General features: G+C 30.5%; 1 protein-coding gene across 3 annotated transcripts in view; it reads right to left on the bottom strand.

Annotated features, from left to right (window-relative positions):
- Klp31E (kinesin-like protein 31E) overlaps positions 1-24,118 on the bottom strand; it is a 541,210-nt gene that overhangs the window by 103,912 nt on the left and 413,180 nt on the right. For all 3 annotated transcript variants that reach the window (XM_075361453.1, XM_075361452.1, XM_075361451.1), the window contains exons 13-18: positions 23,829-24,033; positions 19,522-19,677; positions 15,749-15,894; positions 7,984-8,169; positions 3,472-3,612; positions 1,170-1,326 (exon numbers count right to left, since the gene is read on the bottom strand). In XM_075361453.1, coding sequence (XP_075217568.1) covers positions 1,170-1,326; positions 3,472-3,612; positions 7,984-8,169; positions 15,749-15,894; positions 19,522-19,677; positions 23,829-24,033 — 991 coding nt within the window. The remainder of the gene's footprint in view (positions 1-1,169; positions 1,327-3,471; positions 3,613-7,983; positions 8,170-15,748; positions 15,895-19,521; positions 19,678-23,828; positions 24,034-24,118) is intronic.

Below are 24,118 nucleotides of genomic sequence, written 5' to 3'. Positions count from 1 at the left end.
TTTAAAAAAAAGCCTAGATGCTTACAACAACAATTTTAATGCTGGCTGGGTATAGAAAATTTGTATTATTTTGGTATAGCTGGTTATAAAAATTAACTAAGTAAATTTCAAAACTCTACAAATGGAAGAGAAATTATGGTGAAAAATACCATTTTTCAAAGATGGTGTTGCAACCATCATGTCATACTTTATGGAATGACTGACAATTTTATAAGGGCATAAAAAAAAAGTTGCTATATTAATTATAACAGATTATTGTCTTTATAGTTGTATGCATGTAGTGAGTTCCAACAGCCAAGCAACTAAACACAAATTTTCATTTTTTCTATATTTTAGTTGGGATCCTGATATAGATTCCTATACTTCAATTGAAATCTTGATCATCTGATTATTTTCCTGTCCTCTGGTTGTTCATTCATAACAAACTATGAAAAATTAAAAGTATCCCTCATTGTTTTTAGAGAATAAAAATTTGTATACCTTTAAAAAATGTCAAAATCAAATACAACTCACTTTTTTGAATATTTCTATTTTTCAAAGAATATTCTGAAGGTATCATAAAATGCTTTTATTGGTAGTGTTGTACGTTACAGATATAGCAACATATAAATAACTAATTAAAACATAACACAGCAGTTGCTGTACTAGTGTTGAAGGAACTGCACAATTCTGAAAAAATCTTAGCAAATAAGTCTCTTAAATTTGCTTTTAAATAAGTTTCACTGCATTTCCATTCTGATCAATGGTTTTAAAAAATCCTTTAAAGTACACTTTTAAAATTATATCACCATACCCTTGCACTTGGGTGCTAAAAATATTTTGATAAAAAAACAAATTTATAAAAAAAAATACGTAAGGAAACACTAAGAGGTTTGAAACATATCTGAACAAATGCGTTTTAAATAAAAAATAATAGTTTTAAAATTAAATGTATTTGTTTCTGAAGTATGTTATTTTTATGTTTTAATTTACATAAACAATTTGATTTATTCAAGTGTCCAGTTTACATCCACTCTTTTTGAGTAAGACTTTTATATTATTATTGTTATTTGGGTAAATTTTTTCAGTGATTCTTAACTACACTATATATTAAATAAATAGATTTTCAAAGATTCAAAAATTAATTACCTAAATCTAAGTTATAATTTATTTAAGATTAACATACATACCTTTCCCTGATACTGTGATATCACTCCATTTCCAGCATGCTGTTCATTTAACTGAGTGGTTCCAGAAGTTAATCGTGAGAAAACATTTTCTTCTCTAGAATTGAATCTTCGGTAGACAGGAGGGGAGTTAGGAGGGCTGACATCAAGGCCTTGTTCCCTAGGAGGTCATGTTGGGTTCAGGACCCAAGGCTAATTAGTATTTTACCATTAAGCAGCACCAATTAAGTTAAAATAAAATCAGAAAGCACATTCCTTCACTCAAATACATTTGTTATTAAACGACTGAAATTAATATGAAATGATAAATAGAAATATATGAAAAGATGTGATGTAGACTTATATTAGTCGCTAATTAAATTGAAATATAAAAAATTATTTGTTTTCAGTTGTGTGTATTAATTATTATTAATTTTACAGAAATATGTTATTAAAATGAAATTAAATGATGTATATGAGTTAAAAGAATGTTTATTCTGTTAGAAAAAAATGTTTAATTTAAATACATAGTACAGACAAGACTAATTAAAAACATTAATTAAAATTATACTGATGAACATAATTCAATGCTTACACTTTATAAACACCGTAATAAGAAAATTAAAAAAAAATTTGAAATTAAAAATTTCCCTGATAATTCTTAATTACAATCAACACAATATGTATTAATGAAATATTAAAATTCTAAGTATATATCATTCACAAAAATAATTTTTCATGTGAATGTAACTGCAGCAATGAAAATCAGTTTAATCTTTTTCTTTAAATAGTACTATTGCAATTCAAAATATTCCTCACTGTTATAGCACAGTAACTATTTTGACAAAAGATGTGCTTCGGAAATGTTAAATTTAATCTTTTCTAGAAAAATCTATACTTATGAATTGCACTTAATAAGTTATAAAAAATAATTATTTAACATACAATTTGATTTTTTCTGTATTGAAATAGTAAAAAATAGATAAAAAATCACTTCAAAATGTAACAAAACTTTGTTCAAACAGATCATAATAACATTTAACTTTTTTTTTACTCAATATCATCTACAGAATGATTTTCAAAAACACAATTCATAATGTATTTTTCATTTTTTAATAATAGAAGATATATTAACGACTTATGTGAACTACATAATAGGTAATGATTCAGATTTAATCTTCTTATGTGACATTAGGGTACACTATTCCCATACGAAAGAATATTTTTATTAATCCACTTTTAAAGTAAATGATAATGATAGATAAAATTAGTACGTAACAAACCTGTTAGTTACTGAAAAAAAGACATGTTAATGATTTATGTACATGAATATTTCTAAATTCTATAAACATTATCGAATGGTAATATTCCGTCAGCAGTATTTACAAGTTTTCATTTATAATTGAATATAATGTTTGTCATTTTTGGCTAGCAATTCTATCCCATAATCTAAAATTATTATTAAACTACTTTAAAAAAAAAATAATTGTTCTTTTTTACACTAAGCAGCATTCCTCACAATATCAATCATGGATTACACAAAGATATAAAACTAACCATAAATTGCTTGAAAAAATGTAAAAAAAAAAATTAATTTTAAGAATAAAGATTTATAATGAGGTACATCTTAAGACAATAAAAAGATTAAAAAACCATGTTTTCTTCTTTAAATTTTTTTATTATCTCCACAAATATTTTTAATAAAGACTTTGGAGATAGTATTATCACACAGATGTAAACAACCACTTTCCTTTGCTGTTTGTATCTTCATGGGATGATCCTTCTAAGTAGTAAACAAAAATAATCTTCTAAAATAACTGATCATAATATTTTACACCATTAAACTTAACAATTAATTTTAACCTCTTTCGTGATGGTACATTTTACTGAATAAATTTAATCTTTTTTTGTAGAAATATGACATCAAGTATTAAGTATTTCCTAATAATTCTTAATTAAGCTTCCATAAATTATTTACTTATATTGAATAAAGTATATCATTTAAGTGGATTATTTAAAAATAACAAAATGTATAAAAGATATGAATATTACAATAATAAAAGTATATGGTCTGTATATACGTACTGTATTTAATGTTTGTAAATAAAAGTTAATAAAAAATTAAAATAAAAAAATACAATATTACTGAATCTCTACATGTTATATACAACAACAATAAACTGCCAAATGAAATAATATACAATATGAAATATTAAAATTAAAGTTCATGCATAAAATTAAAATGAATAATAAAACTGAGCAGAAAGGTTCTAGTTGAGCAAACTAATTAGAGCAATAATTAAAAAGTTAGTAAAGCAGCACTCACATAGAGCCATGTTTCCCAGAAAGGGGATTACTGGACAGGACAAACGTACCACGACGTGCAACTCTAGGAGATGTTGAATCTTGACGGGCTATTTTACGCCCCATAATAGGAGACTGAGGTTCTTGTTTAATACTCAAATTTCTACAAAAAACATGAAATAAAAAGTAATAATAAAATAGAAACAATTTTTATTTAACCATAATATTTACAAAAAGAACCACGTTAACAAAAAGTGAGCTCTCGAGTACTAGAATTTCTAGTAAGTCTTATCTCACTTCCCAACACTACAGTTTGTAGATGTGCATGTAACTAATAATGTAGTGCAGGTAATAACCTTTTCGTTTTTGTTAGCACAGGTAAATTCTTTGAAATATTTATAAATCCAACTAATATGAGCCATAATTTTCTTGTGGAATAAAATTATTATAGAATTATTTTTAGTTTACTGCATGTTAATATTATTACTTTTATTACTGAATACAAATTTATTTGTATTCAGTATTATTTGTGTTTGTATTTAATTTAGTTTGATTCATCTGGAGATTTTACTGATCTACATATACCTAGCATGCTGTCTATAGAACTGTTCAAATATTTTGAATATATGCTTCTAATAATCATCCTTGACAATATATGTAAATATTTATAAAGAGAAAGTTAAAGCAAAGTTAACACAAATTTATACAATATTACAACAGTTAAATAAATTAATGATTTATTGATGCCACAAAGAGAAGAGTTTTATAAACTTAGGAAATGCTACATATGTGGCAAGCAATTATGCCTGTAGCAATTTCTGCATATTCTAAGGACTTTAATTTTTTGTATTTGTAACTATAAAGTAATATTATTTAATCAAATACTTAAAACCTGATAAAGCAAAAAAAAGAAAAATATATTGGCCATCTAGGTGAACCAAAGCCACTAGTACATTGCAATATAGTATTTTGTACACTGTATTGCAGTTAAACAGTTAAATAACTTCAAACTTCACCAACTAGTCTAGATTTTTTTTTTTGTCGTCAGTCATTTGACTGGTTTGATGCAGCTCTCCAAGATTCCCTATCTAGTGCTAGTCGTTTCATTTCAGTATACCCTCTACATCCTGCATCCCTAACAATTTGTTTTACATATTCCAAACGTGGCCTGCCTACAAAATTTTTTCCTTCTACCTGTCCTTCCAATATTAAAGCGACTATGCCAGGATGCCTTAGTATGTGGCCTATAAGTCTGTCTCTTCTTTTAACTATATTTTTCCAAATGCTTCTTTCTTCATCTATTTGCCGCAATAACTCTTCATTTGTCACTTTATCCACCCATCTGATTTTTAACATTCTCCTAAAACACCACATTTCAAAAGCTTCTAATCTTTTCTTCTCAGATACTCCGATTGTCCAAGCTTCACTTCCATATAAAGCGACACTCCAAACATATACTTTCAAAAATTTTTTCCTCACATTTAAATTAATTTTTGATGTAAACAAATTATATTTCTTACTGAAGGCTCGTTTCGCTTGTGCTATTCGTCCATCTAGTAATTCTACTTCCCAAATAACAAAGTTCTTCTACCTCCATAATCTTTTCTCCTCCTATTTTCACATTCAGTGGTCCATCTTTGTTATTTCTACTACATTTCATTACTTTTGTTTTGTTTTTGTTTATTTTCATGCAATAGTTCTTGCGTAGGACTTCATCTATGCCATTCATTGTTTCTTCTAAATCCTTTTTACTCTCAGCTTGAATTACTATATCATCAGCAAATCGTAGCATCTTTATCTTTTCACCTTGTACTGTTACTCTGAATCTAAATTGTTCTTTAACATCATTAACTGCTAGTTCCATGTAAAGATTAAAAAGCAACGAGGATAGGGAACATCCTTGTCGGACTCCCTTTCTTATTACGGCTTCTTTCTTATGTTCTTCAATTATTACTGTTGCTGTTTGGTTCCTGTAAATGTTAGCAATTGTTCTTCTGTCTCTGTATTTGAACCCTAATTTTTTTTAAATGCTGAACATTTTATTCCAGTCTACGTTATCGAATGCCTTTTGTAGGTCTATAAACGCCAAGTATGTTGGTTTGTTTTTCTTTAATCTTCCTTCTACTATTAATCTGAGGCCTAAAATTGCTTCCCTTGTCCCTATACTTTTCCTGAAACCAAATTGGTCTTCTCCTAACACTTCTTCCACTCTCCTCTCAATTCTTCTGTATAGAATTCTAGTTAATATTTTTGATGCATGACTAGTTAAACTAATTGTTCTGTATTCTTCACATTTATCTGCCCCTGCTTTCTTTGGTATCATGACTATAACACTTTTTTTGAAGTCTGACGGAACTTCCCCTTTTTCATAAATATTACACACCAGTTTGTACAATCTATCAATCGCTTCCTCACCTGCACTGCGCAGTAATTCTACAGGTATTCCGTCTATTCCAGGAGCCTTTCTGCCATTTAAATCTTTTAATGCTCTCTTAAATTCAGATCTCAGTATTGTTTCTCCCATTTCATCCTCCTCAACTTCCTCTTCTTCTTCTATAACACCATTTTCTAATTCATTCCTCCGTATAACTCTTCAATATATTCCACCCATCTATCGACTTTACCTTTCGTATTATATATTGGTGTACCATCTTTGTTTAATACATTATTAGATTTTAATTTATGTACCCCAAAATTTTCCTTAACTTTCCTATATGCTATTTTACCGTCTATTTTACCAATGTTCATTTCTCTTTCCACTTCTGAACACTTTTCTTTAATTCCACTCTTCTTTTGCCAGTTTGCACTTCCTGTTTATAGCATTTCTTAATTGTCGATAGTTCGTTTTACTTTCTTCATCACTAGCATTCTTATATTTTCTACATTCATCCATCAGCTGCAATATATTGTCTGAAACCCAAGCTTTTCTACCAGTTCTCTTTATTCTGCCTAAGTTCGCTTCTGCTGATTTAAGAATTTCCTTTTTAACATTCTCCCATTCTTCTTCTACATTTTCTACCTTATCTTTTTTACTCAGACCTCTTGCGATGTCCTCCTCAAAAATCTTCTTCACCTCCTCTTCCTCAAGCTTCTCTTTATTCTGCCTAAGTTTGCTTCTGCTGATTTAAGAATTTCCTTTTTAACATTCTCCCATTCTTCTTCTACATTTTCTACCTTATCTTTTTTACTCAGACCTCTTGCGATGTCCTCCTCAAAAATCTTCTTTACCTCCTCTTCCTCAAGCTTCTCTAAATTTCACCGATTCATCTGACACCTTTTCTTCAGGTTTTTAAACCCCAATCTACATTTCATTATCACCAAATTATGGTCGCTATCAATGTCTGCTCCAGGGTAAGTTTTGCAGTCAACGAGTTGATTTCTAAATCTTTGCTTAACCATGATATAATCTATCTGATACCTTGCAGTATCGCCTGGCTTTTTCCAAGTGTATATTCTTCTATTATGATTTTTAAATTGGGCGTTGGCAATTACTAAATTATACTTCGTGCAAAACTCTATAAGTCGGTCCCCTCTTTCATTCCTTTTGCCCAGCCCGTATTCACCCACTATATTTTCTTCCTTGCCTTTTCCAATGCTTGCATTCCAATCTCCAACTATTATTAAATTTTCATCTCCTTTTACGTGTTTAATTGCTTCATCAATCTCTTCGTATACACACTCTACCTCATCATCATCATGGGCGCTTGTAGGCATATAGACGTTAACAATCGTCGGTTTAGGTTTCGATTTTATCCTTATTACAATGATTCTATCGCTATGCGTTTTGAAATACTCTACTCTCTTCCCTATCTTCTTGTTCATTATGAAACCTACTCCTGCCTGCCCATTATTTGAAGCTGAGTTAATTAGTCTAAGAGTCTAAAATCACCTGACCAAAAGTCGCCTTCCTCTTCCCACCGAACCTCACTAATTCCTACTACATCCACATTTATCCTATCCATTTCCCTTTTTAAATTTTCTAGCCTACCAACCTTTTTTAAACTTCTAACATTCCACGCTCCGACTCGTAGAATGTTATTTTTTAACTAGTCCCCGAACAGGAGACCAGTTTACCTCCGGAATATTTTACCAAGGAAGGCGCCTCCATCATTGCTATATGAAAATGCAGAGAGCCACATTTTCTTGGAAAAGTCGAGTCTAGTTATCATACAAAAATGCAAATTGTAAAAACTTCATCAGTCTGTGTAACAAGCACTATGACAGTCAGGAATTACTTAATAACTCAAAATACACGAATTTGCTTTGGCTCATTAAAGAATCTTCATTCTATAGATATTCAACAAAGGAACAAAGTATTTTTACAAGCAGTGTTTTCTGCAATAACAATGTAATTATAACTTGTTCCATTGCTTCTGCATCAGTGGTGAGCCAATCAATTGAAGAATCTATATGACAAGAAATAAATAAATGATCTATATTTCTAATTAAATAACTAATATTTAATACATATGTAAACCACAAATTAAACATAAAAAGCTTTTTATTAAAATATGAAAAAAAAATTTGCACATACTTAAGGGATGTGGGTGCACTTGGAATTCGTGTTAATGCACGTGGTGGAGGCATATTTTCAGGAGATAGGCTAGCAGGTGGAGGAACTGAATTTGTGCTGATGTGTAACATTTCTTCTGGTTGAGCAATGCGACGACGGAATTTGCCATCAGCTGTTCTTTGGTTTGAAACTCCATTTCCATTAAGCCTAATAACAAAAAGAAAATATAAAAATTAAAAAATTTTGATTGATGGGTTTATATCAAATTCTAGAAGCACCCAGATATCTAGTGGAGTTTTATTGATTAGAAGATCGGAGGCTATCTATGCAGCAAGCACCTTTCATCTCTGGATTGCCAAGCTAGGATGGGCTGTTAATTAGAACCTAACAAGCAAAATGATGGCCAGGAGACAATATCTAGGAACAATTAGTGCTAAAATATAATTGATGTGGATGAGTCTTAATTTATCATCTGCATGGGAAGACAAATAGTAACTATCTGTGCCATTCTGATATACTTAAAACTTTAAGCGAATAAGTTTGCTATTTAAACCTAACATTAGTAAAGAAAACATCAGTAAATATAAAAATCATTTTCATTATTGAAAAGAATTAATTTAAAGTAAAATAAATCGAATCCAAAGCTAGTGAAGAACACATGAACTATAAGGGGATATTAAAGAAGTAAATGAAAGATAAAAACCTACTTATGAGGGTTCTTCTGTCTCTACAGGTACTGCTAGAAATGTTAACCACCATGGTCCAGGCATAGTTTGGCCTGATGAATCACATTCAGTACAACTTGCATGGTGTTGCGTATATTCTGTTGCAGTGTGTCAAGAGTTCGTGGATGGTTCTGGTAATCCTTGCCCTTCAAGTTCTCCCACAAATAAAAATCACAACTGAATAGATCAGGCGGCTGTGGGGGCCATAGATTCTTCATGATAGTTCTGTCAGGTGTGAACACTGAGTGCACTGTTTCCAACGAACCATGTGCCATTGTGCTATCCTGCTGGTAATACATCGTTTATCTGGCATCAGTTGCTCTAAGAAGGGCTGGAAGATGTTGGTAATGTAATAACACTGTGTTCAGTGTGTCTGAAGAAAATGGGTCCAATGATTCTCATCCCCTATACAGCGCACCACACTCCAACCTTTACATCATGCAGCTCAAATATTTGCCATGGGTTTTCAACAGACCAATATAGCGAATTTTGAAAATTAATGTAGCTACTACCATGCCTCGTCCATCATGAAGTAGAAGTCTGGATTGAGTAAACCACTTTCGATTTCCTGCAGTAACCATGTGCAATATCACACACATTTATCATGGTCTGTAGGCTTTGACAACCATGTGCATTGATGCTTCTTCTTAACAAGCACAAATCCAGTTCATTCAAAATTCTTTATGAGCTCATGTATGAATGACTTGGTGGGTGGATCACTGTTGAACTCTGCGTGGAATTTTTCTTCTACTCTTTTGATTGATCTGTCCTTTATGTAATATTCCTTGATAATGAATATTCTGGCACCCTTCATCAGCAGCATATTTGTGTGTACATCGATGGTGGGCTTTATCTCAACTGAGACAAGAGGTGACTTTCAGAAGTGTTTTCAATTATAAAAAAAAAAAAAATGGGGATCAAACTATTTACGCAGAAAGAAACTTTTTCAAGGAAATAAACTAATCTTGGGAATTTTTGGGTGGTACCTCAAACATTATTACAAAAGTACAATAGAGAGTTACAAACCAAACAACTTTTCATAATCATTTTTAACTCAATTAACTAAATCACCCCAAGATATTCATTGACTGAATGAAAAAGTTATGCAGAGACATGAGGATCAAATATTGATTCATCTGTAAGAATTCTTAAAAATTTATACATTTTGTCCTTTTGACAAAAGAAGCAAATAATGGGTAGCAAATACTTGTGTGAATATTCCTCTTGCAAAGTCCTAGTTGGATTAGTTAAATTTTAATGGAACTTGTTCCTCAATATCAGTTAATATCTAGTTGCTGAGTTATAATTAATAACAAATTCTGATCTAGAAACCCTACAATACTATGATATCACACTAGCTACACAGCCTACACTTTCAATAAGATAAATAGGGTCACATGCAGCTATCTATTATTTCAACTAAATGAATCTCCAATAGATGTAACAAGTTACTAGAGATTTAAATCAGTCACTCCCTGAACACTGTTTAGATTTTATATTGTTTAATTGTTAAAAGGATTATTAAACCAAGAGTCAAGAGGAATCTGTTAGCCTCAACTACCCTAATGGCTTGTGGTTTAGTGACCCATGCTACAAAGTACTCTTTGACTTACTACATTCATACAATATTTTTCGCAAGCTAGAAACATTGCTGAATGTTTACTTGATGATTCCTTGATTCAGTCTTGATATTCAAAGACCCTACTATTTCTTAATCGTTTCATTGATATTCCTTTCCCGAGGCATATTATGTGATAACACAAGTCCCACGGCACAAAGTTGATGAATAGAAGGATGAGGGAGAACTATCACATTTCTTCCCATTACTACTGCACATTCAAGACAATGTGGAGAGGGGCATTGTTATGATGAAAGACCTAACCACAGCTGTTTCACATAATTTTGTCATTTTCTCCAGTTTGTCTTGGACATATTGTTTGTGCTCAATTCATTTACTTGAAAAAGAATTTTAAAAAATAAGCTTTGGGTTTGACTTATTGAGATTTCTTATGTTCTGTAAACTGGCATTTTCCATTGGTTTGATACTTGTTTCGTTTTCAGGTCGTCACCAAAGCATCAAGTCTCATTCATTTCTTGTAACAAATTAAATAAGAAACTGCAAGACATTTTGAACCTGATCCCTAAAATCAAATATGAATAAAAACATAAATATTCAATTATGTTAAAATATTTATATTTTTAGAACAAAAAATTTTTTTTTCAAAAATATTTATCGATTTGAAATCTTCTGCTGATATTCACTCAATGAAACGTAATCATCTAATAAAATTGATTAATGGTTTGAAACAATCTTCATTGGTTGCACAACAAAATTTTCAATAATAATTATCAACTTACAACAATGCCATACTGGCTGCTGCTTGAGAACCTGACAGTTGCACTGACTTGCACCAAGTGGTGCATCATGCTTCTATGTCTAGTTCAGACTTTACATACAACTTCTGGTTATTTTTGGGTCCCCACATATACCTTGTATATGTATAATTAATTGCACATGATATAAATTACGTCAGTCTTTAATATTTAACTTAAACTGATAACTAAAAATGAAATAATTAAGGTGATATGTGACTACTATCTGAAATACTGGATTTTAATCAATAAAGTTTAAATAAAATTTCAACAAAATTAAAAAACTCTAAATCCAGGGTTACATATGATGTTGCCTTTCATCTGGAAGGGTTTGGGTTCAAATTCCAGTCAGACTTGGACAATTTTTCACATGCTACAAGATTTATTTCTCAAAAACAATATGTGTAGGCATAATTGGGAATAAGCATGCAGTTACCAGACTGAAAAATATATAAATGATAAAAATAAAAGTATACAAAAAAATATATATATATAATAAATGTAATTACTGTAACAAAATTACATATAATTATTAAATAATAGAAACATGTAATAGAAATTAATCAATAAAAGATTAATTTTTTACACATTAAGTAGAGGAAAAAACATTCCCAAGTATACAGCTATACCTAACAATTTAATCAAACTTCTTGCCAGTTTCTTATTTTCACCCTCTCTGATAAATTTCATTCATAAAAAATTACTGTATATTAATAAATTACATGATTACATTATTTATGTACTGTCAAAATAAAATTCTATTTTGAGACTATTAAGTGTACTACAAAAAAAATAGGGACTGAAATTTTGTTTTTCCTAAAATTTCATAATTATAAAACACTGAGTAAATTTTATACTGCTAATTATTACATCATTAAACTATACAAGTAATAAAATTAAAAATTTTAAAATCCACGAAGCCATTTTGAAGAAACATATCTACTGCAGTGCCCCCTGGCAGCTTATAACTGTATAAAACATGTCTAAAAACCTGCTTTAAAATGAGACCTATGTAACGCAAAAAACCGCATCAAAATCGATCCAATAGTTTTTGAGGAAAATGGTAACACAAATACAGACACGTGCAACTACATACCCATATCCACACAACCACTTACCCCAAACACATACTCTCTCCATTCCGTTGTGGGTAATAAATGAATTTATTAAGCTACAGAGTTTGGTAATTTTTATCTGTAAATTTTTATTGGAGAATGTTAAAAAGTAAGCAGGCAGATAGAATACAAAATAAGAAATTTTAAGATCAATTGGAGTAGACAGAAATTTAAAGTAGTATCTAATCAAATCTAATAAAGAGGAGAAATGCAGTGAGCCATATATAAGGCATCCAGGGTAAGTGAATATTGTTTTACAAAGAAGTATAGAGCATAGTGAAGGAAAACAACAAAAAGAATATATGAAACAGATAATAGAGTACGTAAAATTAAGAAGATATTTTGAAGCTAAGAGACTGACAAAAATTAGAAAAAAATGAAGCATCAAACCAGTCACATGACTGATACCAAAAAAAATTTACAAAAATAAGTGGAAATATGAGCCACATTAGGCTGGTAAAAGAAATTTTTCAACAATAGTAAAATTTTACAAACACCTTTCCTTGATGACATAACAAATATTTAATTTCTATTTTAACATGCTGAATGGAATAATACATGTAATTTTTACGTGTTATAAGATTGGAATATTATCCAGTATTTATGTTTCATTGGTGCATTACAGGATACCCATATCTTGTAAGCTTTCACCTCTTTTAATGGTATCTGTCATAGACTATTTGTGAATTTTACATTCAAATGGTTTGGTAATGATCACCCAGGTCTAGTACAAAATTAATCCATCTAACATTAAAATTGAATTTTTAGAATTACACCTAAGCATAAAAAAAAATAAATAAGGACAAAAGAAAAATACACTTACTCTTAGAAGGGAGATGGAGGGGAAAGTAGGAACACCTCACTGTAAATGCTCATACAAGATATTTTTAACCGATCCATAGTCAATATATAAATATATAACTGAATACATGATAATAAAAGCAAAATATTTCTGATCAAATAATAAAACATGAGACTAAAATTTTGTTTTTTACAAATAATAAGAAATTTTTTATATAACTCATCACACATCTGGAAAGAGGATTCTTCTGATGTCCAAAATACAGTACAGCCCTGCTATAATGTGGCTCAATATACCGCAGATACAGATATAATACGAATTATAACCTTCCCCCAAAAAATATCTGAAAAAATTAAATAGGATGAAGAAATACTACTAGTCACCCTACCACTGCATTCAATATTGGTGTAAAACCCACCATAAATCCTTTAAAATTGTCAACAATACACTTTTAATATAACTTCTGTGAATTAATTACAAACAATTTTAAAGCCCTGGAATTCCCCAAAACACGATTCAATAAAACTAAACAATGATTCTAATACAGTAATAGGACAAATTCTTATGATATACTGCACATGACTCATTTCCTGTAACAGCGATAAGACCATCAATGTGCTGCCTGTACAAGGCACAGTATACGGTATCTGAATGTTATTATGTATTTGATTTATTCAGAGCTGCTTTTACTGTGTTTATCAGTATCGTTACGTTTTATTACATTAGTAAATTTATTAGATTTTGTAGTGTTTGTTTTCGTTCATATTTGCCTAACATGTCATCTAAACAAAAAACATATTCTTTAAAGGAAAAATGAGAAATTATTGAAAAGGTTAAGGCAGGTCGTTCAAAAGCCAGTTTATCCCAGGAATTCGGTGTGCCTGAAGGTAATGTACGTGGTTGGGTGAAAAAAGAAGATAAATTGCATTCTTTTATTGAATCAGTAGATGAAACAGTTGGACTTGATCACAAAAAGGTTAGACTCTGTGATGTTAATGTTGTAGATAACTGTATATACCTTTGGTTTTTGCAAAAACAGAGTGAAGGAGTGCCGCAATCAGGGCCAATACTTCAAGCTCAGGCATTAAATTTTCATGAACAAATTAACAATGGAGAAGAATTCGATGCTTCTAGCAGTTGATTATCGTGATGGAATCAACCATGGCATAGATAAGTAAACATCGAAAGAGAATCTCGTTCAGCAGATGCGACAGCAGCCGAACATTTTTCACAAACAATATTATAATCCGTTATAGAAGAGAATAACTTCAGTAATGAACAGTTGTATAATTGTGATAAAACTGCTTTGTATTATAAACTATTGCCAACAAAAACATTAGATGCAAAGCAGGCACCAAATAAGTCTGATATGAAATGAACAAAGAAAGGGTAAATTTTCTTTTGTGTGCCAATAAGTCAGGAAAACATAAATTGAAGCCGTTGCTCATTGGCAAATATACCAGCCCATGTTGCTTCAAACATATTAATATGTTTGAAGGTAATATACGTGGTTGGGTGAAAAAAGAAGATAAATTGCATTACCAGTTATTTAAAAAAAAAGTAAATAGCTTAGATGACGTGTAATATTTTTTTAGCATGGTTTAATAATGAATTTGTGCCTTGTGTTAAAAATTATTAACAAGTTTGAAAATTGGAAGAAAAAGCTTTATTACTTCTTGACAACTGCCCTGTTCATCCACCTACTGACTTGCTGAAATCTAAAGATGGGAAAATAATCGCAATATTTTTACACAAGACTATCACACCTTTGATCCAACCATTAGACCGACAAGTTATTAGAGCATTTAAAGCTTATTACCGACGAGACCTACTGAACGCTATCGTTAACTCAGAATTACAAGTAACAGAATTTCTTAAAACTGTGTCATTAAAAAGTGTTGTATACAGTGCTGGAACAGAATGGAATAACGTAAATTCTATTACAATTAAAAATTGTTGGTCAATGTTGTCACAGAATAATACAGAAGACATTGAAACAGAAAATGTTCATATTTTTACTGACAAACACGCACTGGAATTGTCAAATTCAACCGAGCAAGAATTGCCTGAACTGAGTGAACTCAATGAGTGGGTTCAAGAAGACAATCAAACACCCATTGCCCATTAGATGACAGATGAAGAAATTGTAAACTCCATTCTACAACCTAATGATAATTTGTTGGAGGAAGAAGGGGAAGGTGTTGCAATAAAAGACGTTCTGGAAAATATAAATAGTGTAATAACATGGATGGAGCAACAAAGTGATAGTGATGATTGTCATTTATTACATTTACAAAGTGTAAAGTTATATATTATAAAGAAGAAACATACATCAGCAAGAGAAAAAAACAATAACTTCTTATTTTAAAAACTAGTACAAAGAAAAACTAACGTATCTTCTGCACTTAACTTGTTTCAATGTAAGTACATATTATACTGTAATGGCTTTTTCTATTAAATCATTATTGTTTGATTTTTTGCCTATTTTTTTACTTGATCCCCTTTGTGATTTAAAATTTACTTCTTGAAATAACGTGGTTAGCCTATAATACAGGTGTCATGTAAATCCTGATAACCATGTTATAGCGGAGTACACTGTAATATGATACAGTAGGTTGAAATATGAAACAACTATGAGCTTGTTGACAAGTGAAACTTTGTGGTGAATATGCTAAGCTACTCAAAAAAAGACTGTATAGTGTGTACAGAAAAGCTGTTTGGCACTGAGTGCCAAACAGGTTAAAAAGTAATGGTAATTTTGTTAAACTTACGTATCAGCATTAGTAGGTGACTGTGATCTAGATGAAGCATTAGAAGAATTAGAACTTTCTTGTTGATTACCAGAAGTAACAAGACCTCCTTGCTTACCAACAATATGTTCTAAAAGCTGTCTTTGTGTTTCATTTTCCTTCTCCAGCTAAAAAAAACCAACAATATATAACTATGGTTAGTTAAGTAGCACTTTTCATTAGATGTCTTACTAAATCAAAATCAGAAAAAAATTTTCAATTGGATAAGTACTTATTTAGCTAAATGCAAAATACTACCAAGACAAATTAAAAAATGTCATACAGCAGAAATTTCATAAGCTTTGGCTTAAATTTAAAAAAAAATTGTTCTAAGGACCACCACAAACCTATTTGTTACATTTTTCGTGTTGTAACTACTGAAATTTATTTTAAATCTACCAACCTGAAGTGGTTCCTACACTATTAAGTAATAATAAAGGAACCACAACTAATTGCTAACAGTTTCATATTTCTTTATTCCTACCATGTATAATGAAGCCTTTCTTCTGTAGCCTAAAACACTGAACGTTTTGCTTAGACAATGATAATAAAACAATACTAAGTACTTTATATTAAAAGTTATCTATGACATACTTCTGTCACCAATTTAATACCACCAAGCTTAGCCTAGAGCTGAGTTTTAGGTCAAAGAGTTGACCTTATTTTTTTCAAATTTATATATTTAAGGAAAGGTTATATGATTAATTATTTCAATGAAAAGTTCATTAACGATGACAGCCTATAGGATTTATCATTAAACAATCATCAACCTTGATGAGGCAGATCTCTTACACCATGCAGGTATTTCCTCTTCTATTTTCAGCAACATTGTTAAATTTCTGATAGCTTTTATTTCTTTTTTATCCTCTCTTTTTTGCATCTTCTGATCATCTTTCCTCTTGTTCATCTACTTAATTTCTCCAATTTCTTCTATTTCCTGACTGGGTGGTAGCACTCAGTCATAGGGCCCCTGCCTAGGGTTGTAGGTGACAATCGTCCAATGGCCTCGAAGGCAGAAGAGGAAGATTCCCAGTGGTAGAAAGGGCAGAAGAGACTAGAAGTTGGATCTCTGAATAAAACCCAGATGCATGACCAGAGACTCTGAGGTGGCAGCCCCACCACTGGTCTTACCTGCAATCAAGTTAGTAGCCCATTCAAGAATTTAAATACTTTCAAATATCCAAACAGGAAAAGATGGACTGGAATTATATGTAGCAATGATAAGCGAAACTAAGAAGAAACAGAGGGGTTCTTACGATTTGGGTGAGTATGCAATGTTTTATACAGGTTCAAGCAATATCAGGAGTGGCCATTATTTTGAATAAATAGAGGAAAGATAAAATCCACTCTTATTTCTGTTAATTTTGTGAGTACGATGTAGAGCGGGAAGAGGATATATACTTCTTTTATGTGTCTATGCACCAGAGGAAGAATGGAAGAAGGAAACAGAGGATTTTTACAGGATCCTTCAAAATACCTTAAGCAGCTATAATAAGAATGATTGTGGTGGGTGGTAATTTGAATGTTAGAGTGGATGTATATCGATTGATGTAATAGCTGGGAAGCATAATGAGAATGTATGTAATTTAAATGGAAGAGCATTGCAAGATTTTACTTCTTTTAATGGATTAAAGATAATAAATGGTTTCTTCTACATATAAGAAGAAATTCTACATATATAACGGGCTGCCAGAGGGAATAGGAGGACAATTGAATACTTTCTTGCAGATGCAAAACTATTTAACTTGTTTACAAATGTCCAGGTGTATAGAAAATGTAATATTAGTAGTGACCATTTCATGTTGTTTGGATGCTTCAGATGGCTGAAAAGATAGGTGAAAAGATGAGTGAGAAGTACACACGGGGAAAGGTTGACATGAAAGGTGTATTTTTTGTAGAATTATTCAGCGAGGCATTTATATCAGCAGTGATTGGATTCTTTAGTCTGAGTGATGGAACAGAAGAAAAGTGGCATAATATGAAATTTATTTTGGAAGGAGCTGCTTTGGAAGCATTAGGGAAGAGCAGGAAATAGAAATGGAATAGGAATTGTGTGTGGAATGATGAGATAAAGGAGGCAGTTGAGAGCAAAAACATTGCTTATAAACACCTTATAGCAACTGAAACAGATGAAGCAAGGTAGGTATGCTAGCTAATGTTGTTTGGAGTAAAACTAGGAAAGCCCAACAAGAGAGCTGGGACAAGAATATTTCAAATGTGGAAAATTATATATATGGTCAGGTAATGGCATTTAAAGTAATGAGACATCTGAAGAGAGATACAAAAGATCTGGCTGATTTAAACATTATTAGTAGGTAAGCCTGCAGTACTTCAAGAATTTATGGACTGATGAAGAGGAAATGGGAACTGTAAATGCTCAGAATGCATATGATTTTTCATTCGTTGGAGACATCTATTATGGAGGATTGGGAGGAAGTCCTAAAATGTATATAGAATAGTAAAAGCTGAGATGTTTAAAAGAATATCACAAACTTTTAAGTTGAGGTTTATGAGGTTCATTAATATATGTTGGAAACATAAGATTATGCGGTCAGATTGATTAGTGGAAGTTATTTCTTATCTTTAAAAAAGGAAGAAGATCAGATTGTGAGGACTGAAGAATAAGTAACGGCATTTTGTGGAACATGTCCCATAAGGTCAAAGATTGTTCTTAAAGAAGCAAAATAGAACAGGTCTCATCATTTAATTTTTTGGGTTGTATTATATCATACCTCGGGGAAATTGATATAAGTAATAAAATTGAGTGATTTAATAGGCTGAATGGTACTGTCAAGCATACTTTACGGAATAAGAGTGAGAACAGAGACGTTATCGAAGTTCTATAGGGTGTTATCCGTGCGAAGTTGTTTGTATGGTGGGGAAACTTGGACATCATCAAGCACTGATGAGTGTAGGCTGCAGGTGCTGAGATGAGGTTTCTAAGGTCAGTTGATGGGTATATCAGATATGATAGGAAAAGGAATGAGTATCTTCGTGGTGAGTTGGGTATACATTCTTTAATGGAGTGGTTAAGAACTATAGAGGGAGGTGGTTAGATCATGAAGGTGCATGAGTCCAACAAAACCCACATATAAGTGAAGAGTAAAGAGTAGAAGAAGCCTGGGATGGCCGATGAAAAAATGAAGAAACCAGTATACATAAGATAAAAGAAGGTAGGATGATGTAATAGGCTTTTGCCTTATACTTGTGAAGAAATGCTTCAGCCTTTTCTTGAAATTAATTTACTCTTGACATTAATATCCATGTTTACATCACCCAATTGTATTTTATAAGAGCTTCAAGTCTAACTTCATCTTATTACACAGTAACTTTTTCTTCTTTGCTATTCTGATTTTTCATTTTCATTTTTCTGTTTTTTATTAATATATTATAAATACCTACTCTATTAAACTTGTTCAATTCTTCCATATTTTTTTTTCTTTGAAAGAGAAACCTTTCAAAGGTTTATTATTTCCTACCCTCACTTCTTTTACGTTCTTAAAGTTCATTCTACAGTGTATTCTGTCTCAATGTCTTCTAATTTTCAAAATCACCTGTTGAATATCTTTTTTTATAATAATATTACATGGTAATTGGGGGAATAAAACAAGTATTTATTTTATTACAGCTGACTAAATTGTAATTTAACAATTACTAGAAGCAATTTTTTATTTGTAAGAAAATGCAAAAAATATTATAAAAAAAGAAGTATCAAAATCTAACTCTACTATTTTACAGAATATCTTTTATTTTACCTGTTGTTGTTTGGCTTGAGCTTCTTTTAAAGCACCTTCTCTCTGAGCAGCTAAACAACTATGATGAAGGGTCATATTGTACAACTTTTCGAATATATATGAAACTTCCCCTAAATCTCTAATTCCAGAAATTAATTCTGAAGCATCACACACATTCTACATGAACAAAGAATAATAATTTTAAGTAAATATAAATGATAAACATAAAAGTGATACATTTTAGAAATACAATTAATTTAAATTAAAAAAGTCATTAACTAACTTGATAATTGCAGTAGATTTCCTGTAAACTAGTTCAGTCATGGCTGATAAGTTATACAAAAAGGTCAGATAAAACAGAGTTATTTTCCACCAAATAATTTTTACAATATATTCTTTCTGTAAATTATTAAAATAATAAGAGCAGCTTAATATATCATAAATTAATTAACATTACATTTAACACAGATAAAATTAATTTTTTATCTATGTAATTTAGATAATATTTTTATTAGATAGAATTTTACATATAATTTTAGCTTAATAATAATATATAATACATATAACATAAAATATATATAATAGTATATCATAATTGTATAATTAATTACAATATACAAATAATATTATATATGAAATATAAATCACCAAAACACAGTTATTAGACAAGTCAAACTTACCATATTAATTTCCAAGAATCGATTTTTACAGGATCCCTCATTATCAGTTGGTATTGAATTCTACAATTACATTATATATAATTCTTTTAAAAATCTGTTATTTTAGATTATTCTTTGTTTTAAAAATTTTGAATAGTATTATCAACTCATATGCAAATTTTGCTATCCCGTACTGGAACAATAAGTACTGCATTCCAGTACTGGATGCAGTATGGAATGGGTAGAGTTTGAGTTCTCCAGATGCAGGATCCCATGAAAATTGATTCTTGGATATTAATGTGAGTGATAAGTATAACTTAACTAATTACTGTGTTTTGTAGTTTATATTTCATATATTAAATTTTATTAACTCAGTGCTCAATATGTTAATGAATTATTTGAATTTAAATATATATATAAATGTGTGTACATATATTTAACTGAATTAATCTTTTTAAAACTCATATTAAACAGAATTATTTCAATTATGGCAGGATGCAGGATCCCACAAAAGTACTTTCATGAAAAATTTAGGTAAATTTTTCTCAATCTTATCTCTTATCTCAATATTCTGTAACAGGTAGTTTAATAGTATTTAGATATAAATATATATATGTTATATCAATTAAATTTTTTTGTGACTGGCCAAATTTTAACCTTATATGAATTAAATAACTAATACATACAAACCCAAATTAATCCTATTGATTCTAAGAAATTCCTACTCATTTTTGTTTGAAATAATTGTAATCTTTGGTTGATTTGTCTCTTAAACAGAGATTTCATTGCTTTGCAGTAAAATCTCTGTTTAGAGAAATCTCTCCACTTTGTAAGTTTCTGGGCATCATAGTGTTTCAGATAGCTGCTTTTCAAATACACATCTCATATCAAATTTAATTACACTGTTCCACATAAAATTTGGAACTGAAAAGAAATTAGGTGTTCTACGTAGTATATTATATGCTGAATCTCAATATGTATTCCAAAATAACCCATCACGTAACGTTCTTAAGTTACAACCTCTTAAATTTATTTGTTCCATCATTCGTGGAGCAAACAATACAAATAAGTTAGTATGTCTGTATGTTTGCTTATTCACATCTGATTTATATTGTGAAGCATGCTGTAGCCTTATACTTGAAACATAACAGTCGAATGATGTCATTTCATGTCAACCCAGAGATGTCAGCGAGTCAAGTAATGAGTTCAGCATGATGAAATTTTCTTCAATAAGAGTTCATCTCTTGGTATGACTTGCTGTGTTCTTTAGCTGTGGTAGTGGTTTTTTTATGAAATAAAAAATAAAAAAAAAAAAAAACAAGCCCACATATTATAAAGATTGTTTCATAAGTGGTGCCATAAAGATTTTTATGACAGAACAACTTTTGGTATTATTTTATTGAACATCAAGATTTGTTAATTTGTGGGTATATGTGTGTTTCATGCTGTTTTATTTCAGTCCATAGTGAAGTAATTAAGTATTAATAAATTAAAACTTAATTATTTTTATAATTAAGTATTTGTGTAACATTTCAGTTTACTTTCATTCATTAAAACTTTTGAATTTTAAAACGGATAAAAATCAGGGTTGTAAAAATTCTCCAAATATTTCTTGTTACAACTGAGAATTCACAACGAAAAGTCAATGAAAACCAGTATCGAATCTGCTGAAAACTGCTTACAAACATTATTTTGACTGTCCCTTGGGAGACCAAGATAAATCCTGGGCTCCACATTTAGCATGCATCAAGTGCTACATTAAACTAACCCAGTGGTTAAAGGAAAAAAAGAACATTTGCATTTCGGCGTACCTATGATTTGCCGAGAGCCTACTAACCGTTATGATGACTGCTATTTTTGCTTAACAAATGTTTTCAATTCAAAGAATAAAAGCAGTATTGCATACCCAAATGTTCGTTCAGCTATTAGACCAGAACTTCATGGTGTTGATTGACCGATTCCGATCGCTTCAAGTTCTTAGAAAGAAATTTCAGATTCCCCTGAAGGCTCAACCGATGAATCCTCAACATCAATAAATATTAATTACTCCAGAAGAATCTAATACTGAACCTCACCTCATCACACAACCAGAATTGAGTGACCTAATTCATGACTTGTATTTGTTGAAACAACATGCAGAACTCATCTTAAAGAATGGAATTTATTAAACAAGGATACTAAAATTTCAGTATGTAGAAATTGAAATGAAAATTTAACGAAATATTTTAAAAGAGATGATTTAATAATTTGTTCCTGCCTGATGTTACGGGGCTAATGTCTGAACTGGACATAGAATATATTATTCATAATCAAAATCAGTGGTTATTTAAAATCATCAGAAAGAAGCTTAAAGGCAGAGTTGCTGCATAACTCGAAAAGGTTTTCTTCTATACCAGTAGCACATGCTGTAGGAATTAAAGAAACATGAAATTATGTCAACAATTTTAAAAGCTATTAAGTATGATGAACACTCATGGTGAATCATGCTGACCTGAAAGCAATAGAGCTTCTTAGTCCCCAGAGTGCTTTATAAAATATATATGTTTCTTGCGTTTGTGGAATAGTCAGGCTACAGATAAACACTATGCAATTAAAGACTGGCCAAAAAGAAATCGGATTATCCCAGAAGGAAAACCAAAAATGTTGTCAACATTCCACTTGTCGAAGCAGATTGTATTATTTTATTACCTCTACAAATAGAATTAGGCCTGATGAAGAATTTTGTAAAAATATTAGATAAAGATAGAGACAGCTTTAAATAATTAGCTGAGGTTTTTTTCACAATTTGAACCCAAATTAAAAGAGAGAATATTTATCGGACTACAAATAAGAACATGGATTTGTGAAAATATATTTGACAGCAAACTGAATCGAACTAACAGCATGGAAGTCATTCAAAGATGTTGTTACTGGGTTTTTAGGAAACAAAAAAGCTGAAAACTATGATCACCTTATAAGTGAACTATTGGCTGTAGAATGTCACTGAAAATTCATTTTTTAAATTCTCATTTGGACTTTTTTCCTTTAAACTGGGATGACATCAGCAATGAGCAAGGAGAATGGTTTCGCCAAGATACATTACAAATGGAGCAGCGTTATCAAGGCAGATGGGTTGAATCTATGATGAGTGACTACTGCTAGATGACAAAAAGAGAAAATGAATTGTAATTAATAAATGTTATTAATTATAATTATTAGTATATTGTAATTATTATTTTTTGTATTCTATTATTTAAGAAGCTTCTCAATATTTTAAAGGGTTATAACTAAAAATTTGGGGGTGATAAAGAAAACCCAATTTTAAGATTCAGCATAAAAAACGCATTCTAATTCACCAACTTTTATCTCAGTTCCACATTATTACTTTTTTTTTTGTTGACCTGTGTTATTGTTTAAAATAACACTTAACAAGTTAGGAATGTATTATAAGGATTTCAATCAGAATGATATATTAATCCACAAAGTTGGTAGTATAGGAGACTGTTAATATGACTACTATACTAATTTATACTGAACTAATATCTAGAAAGAACTACGCTAAACAGTTATTGAATATAACAGTAAAGATGTTTAAAAACAGTTTACATTTGTGCAAAAACCATAAACAGTTTTTAAGTTTTAATAATTAATTTTAAATAATGTAATTAATGAACATGTGAATTTCTTTACCTTAGATTCCTCAACTTGAACAATATTATGTTGTGATTCAGTAATACTATCCTGAATATATTCTAAATTAGCTTTAAGTGTTTCAATTTCTTCTTCTAAATCTCTCTGAAGTACCCTTTCTTGAGGCTGATGCAGCTGAAGTTCTCTTAGTTTACGTGTTTTGTTCTGTACCTCAGTGTGAAGCACCTTCCGCTCACTTATCAGTCTACGAGAAAAGAAAATATTATATGAATTACAACAAATCTAAGTAACATTTTATGACTATCTTTATAAAAACAAAAAGAAACAAG

The sequence above is a fragment of the Lycorma delicatula genome, chromosome 3, assembly GCF_047948215.1.
Source record: "Lycorma delicatula isolate Av1 chromosome 3, ASM4794821v1, whole genome shotgun sequence".
Classification (NCBI taxonomy): domain Eukaryota; kingdom Metazoa; phylum Arthropoda; class Insecta; order Hemiptera; family Fulgoridae; genus Lycorma; species Lycorma delicatula.
This window is presented reverse-complemented; position numbering and strand designations above follow the sequence as displayed.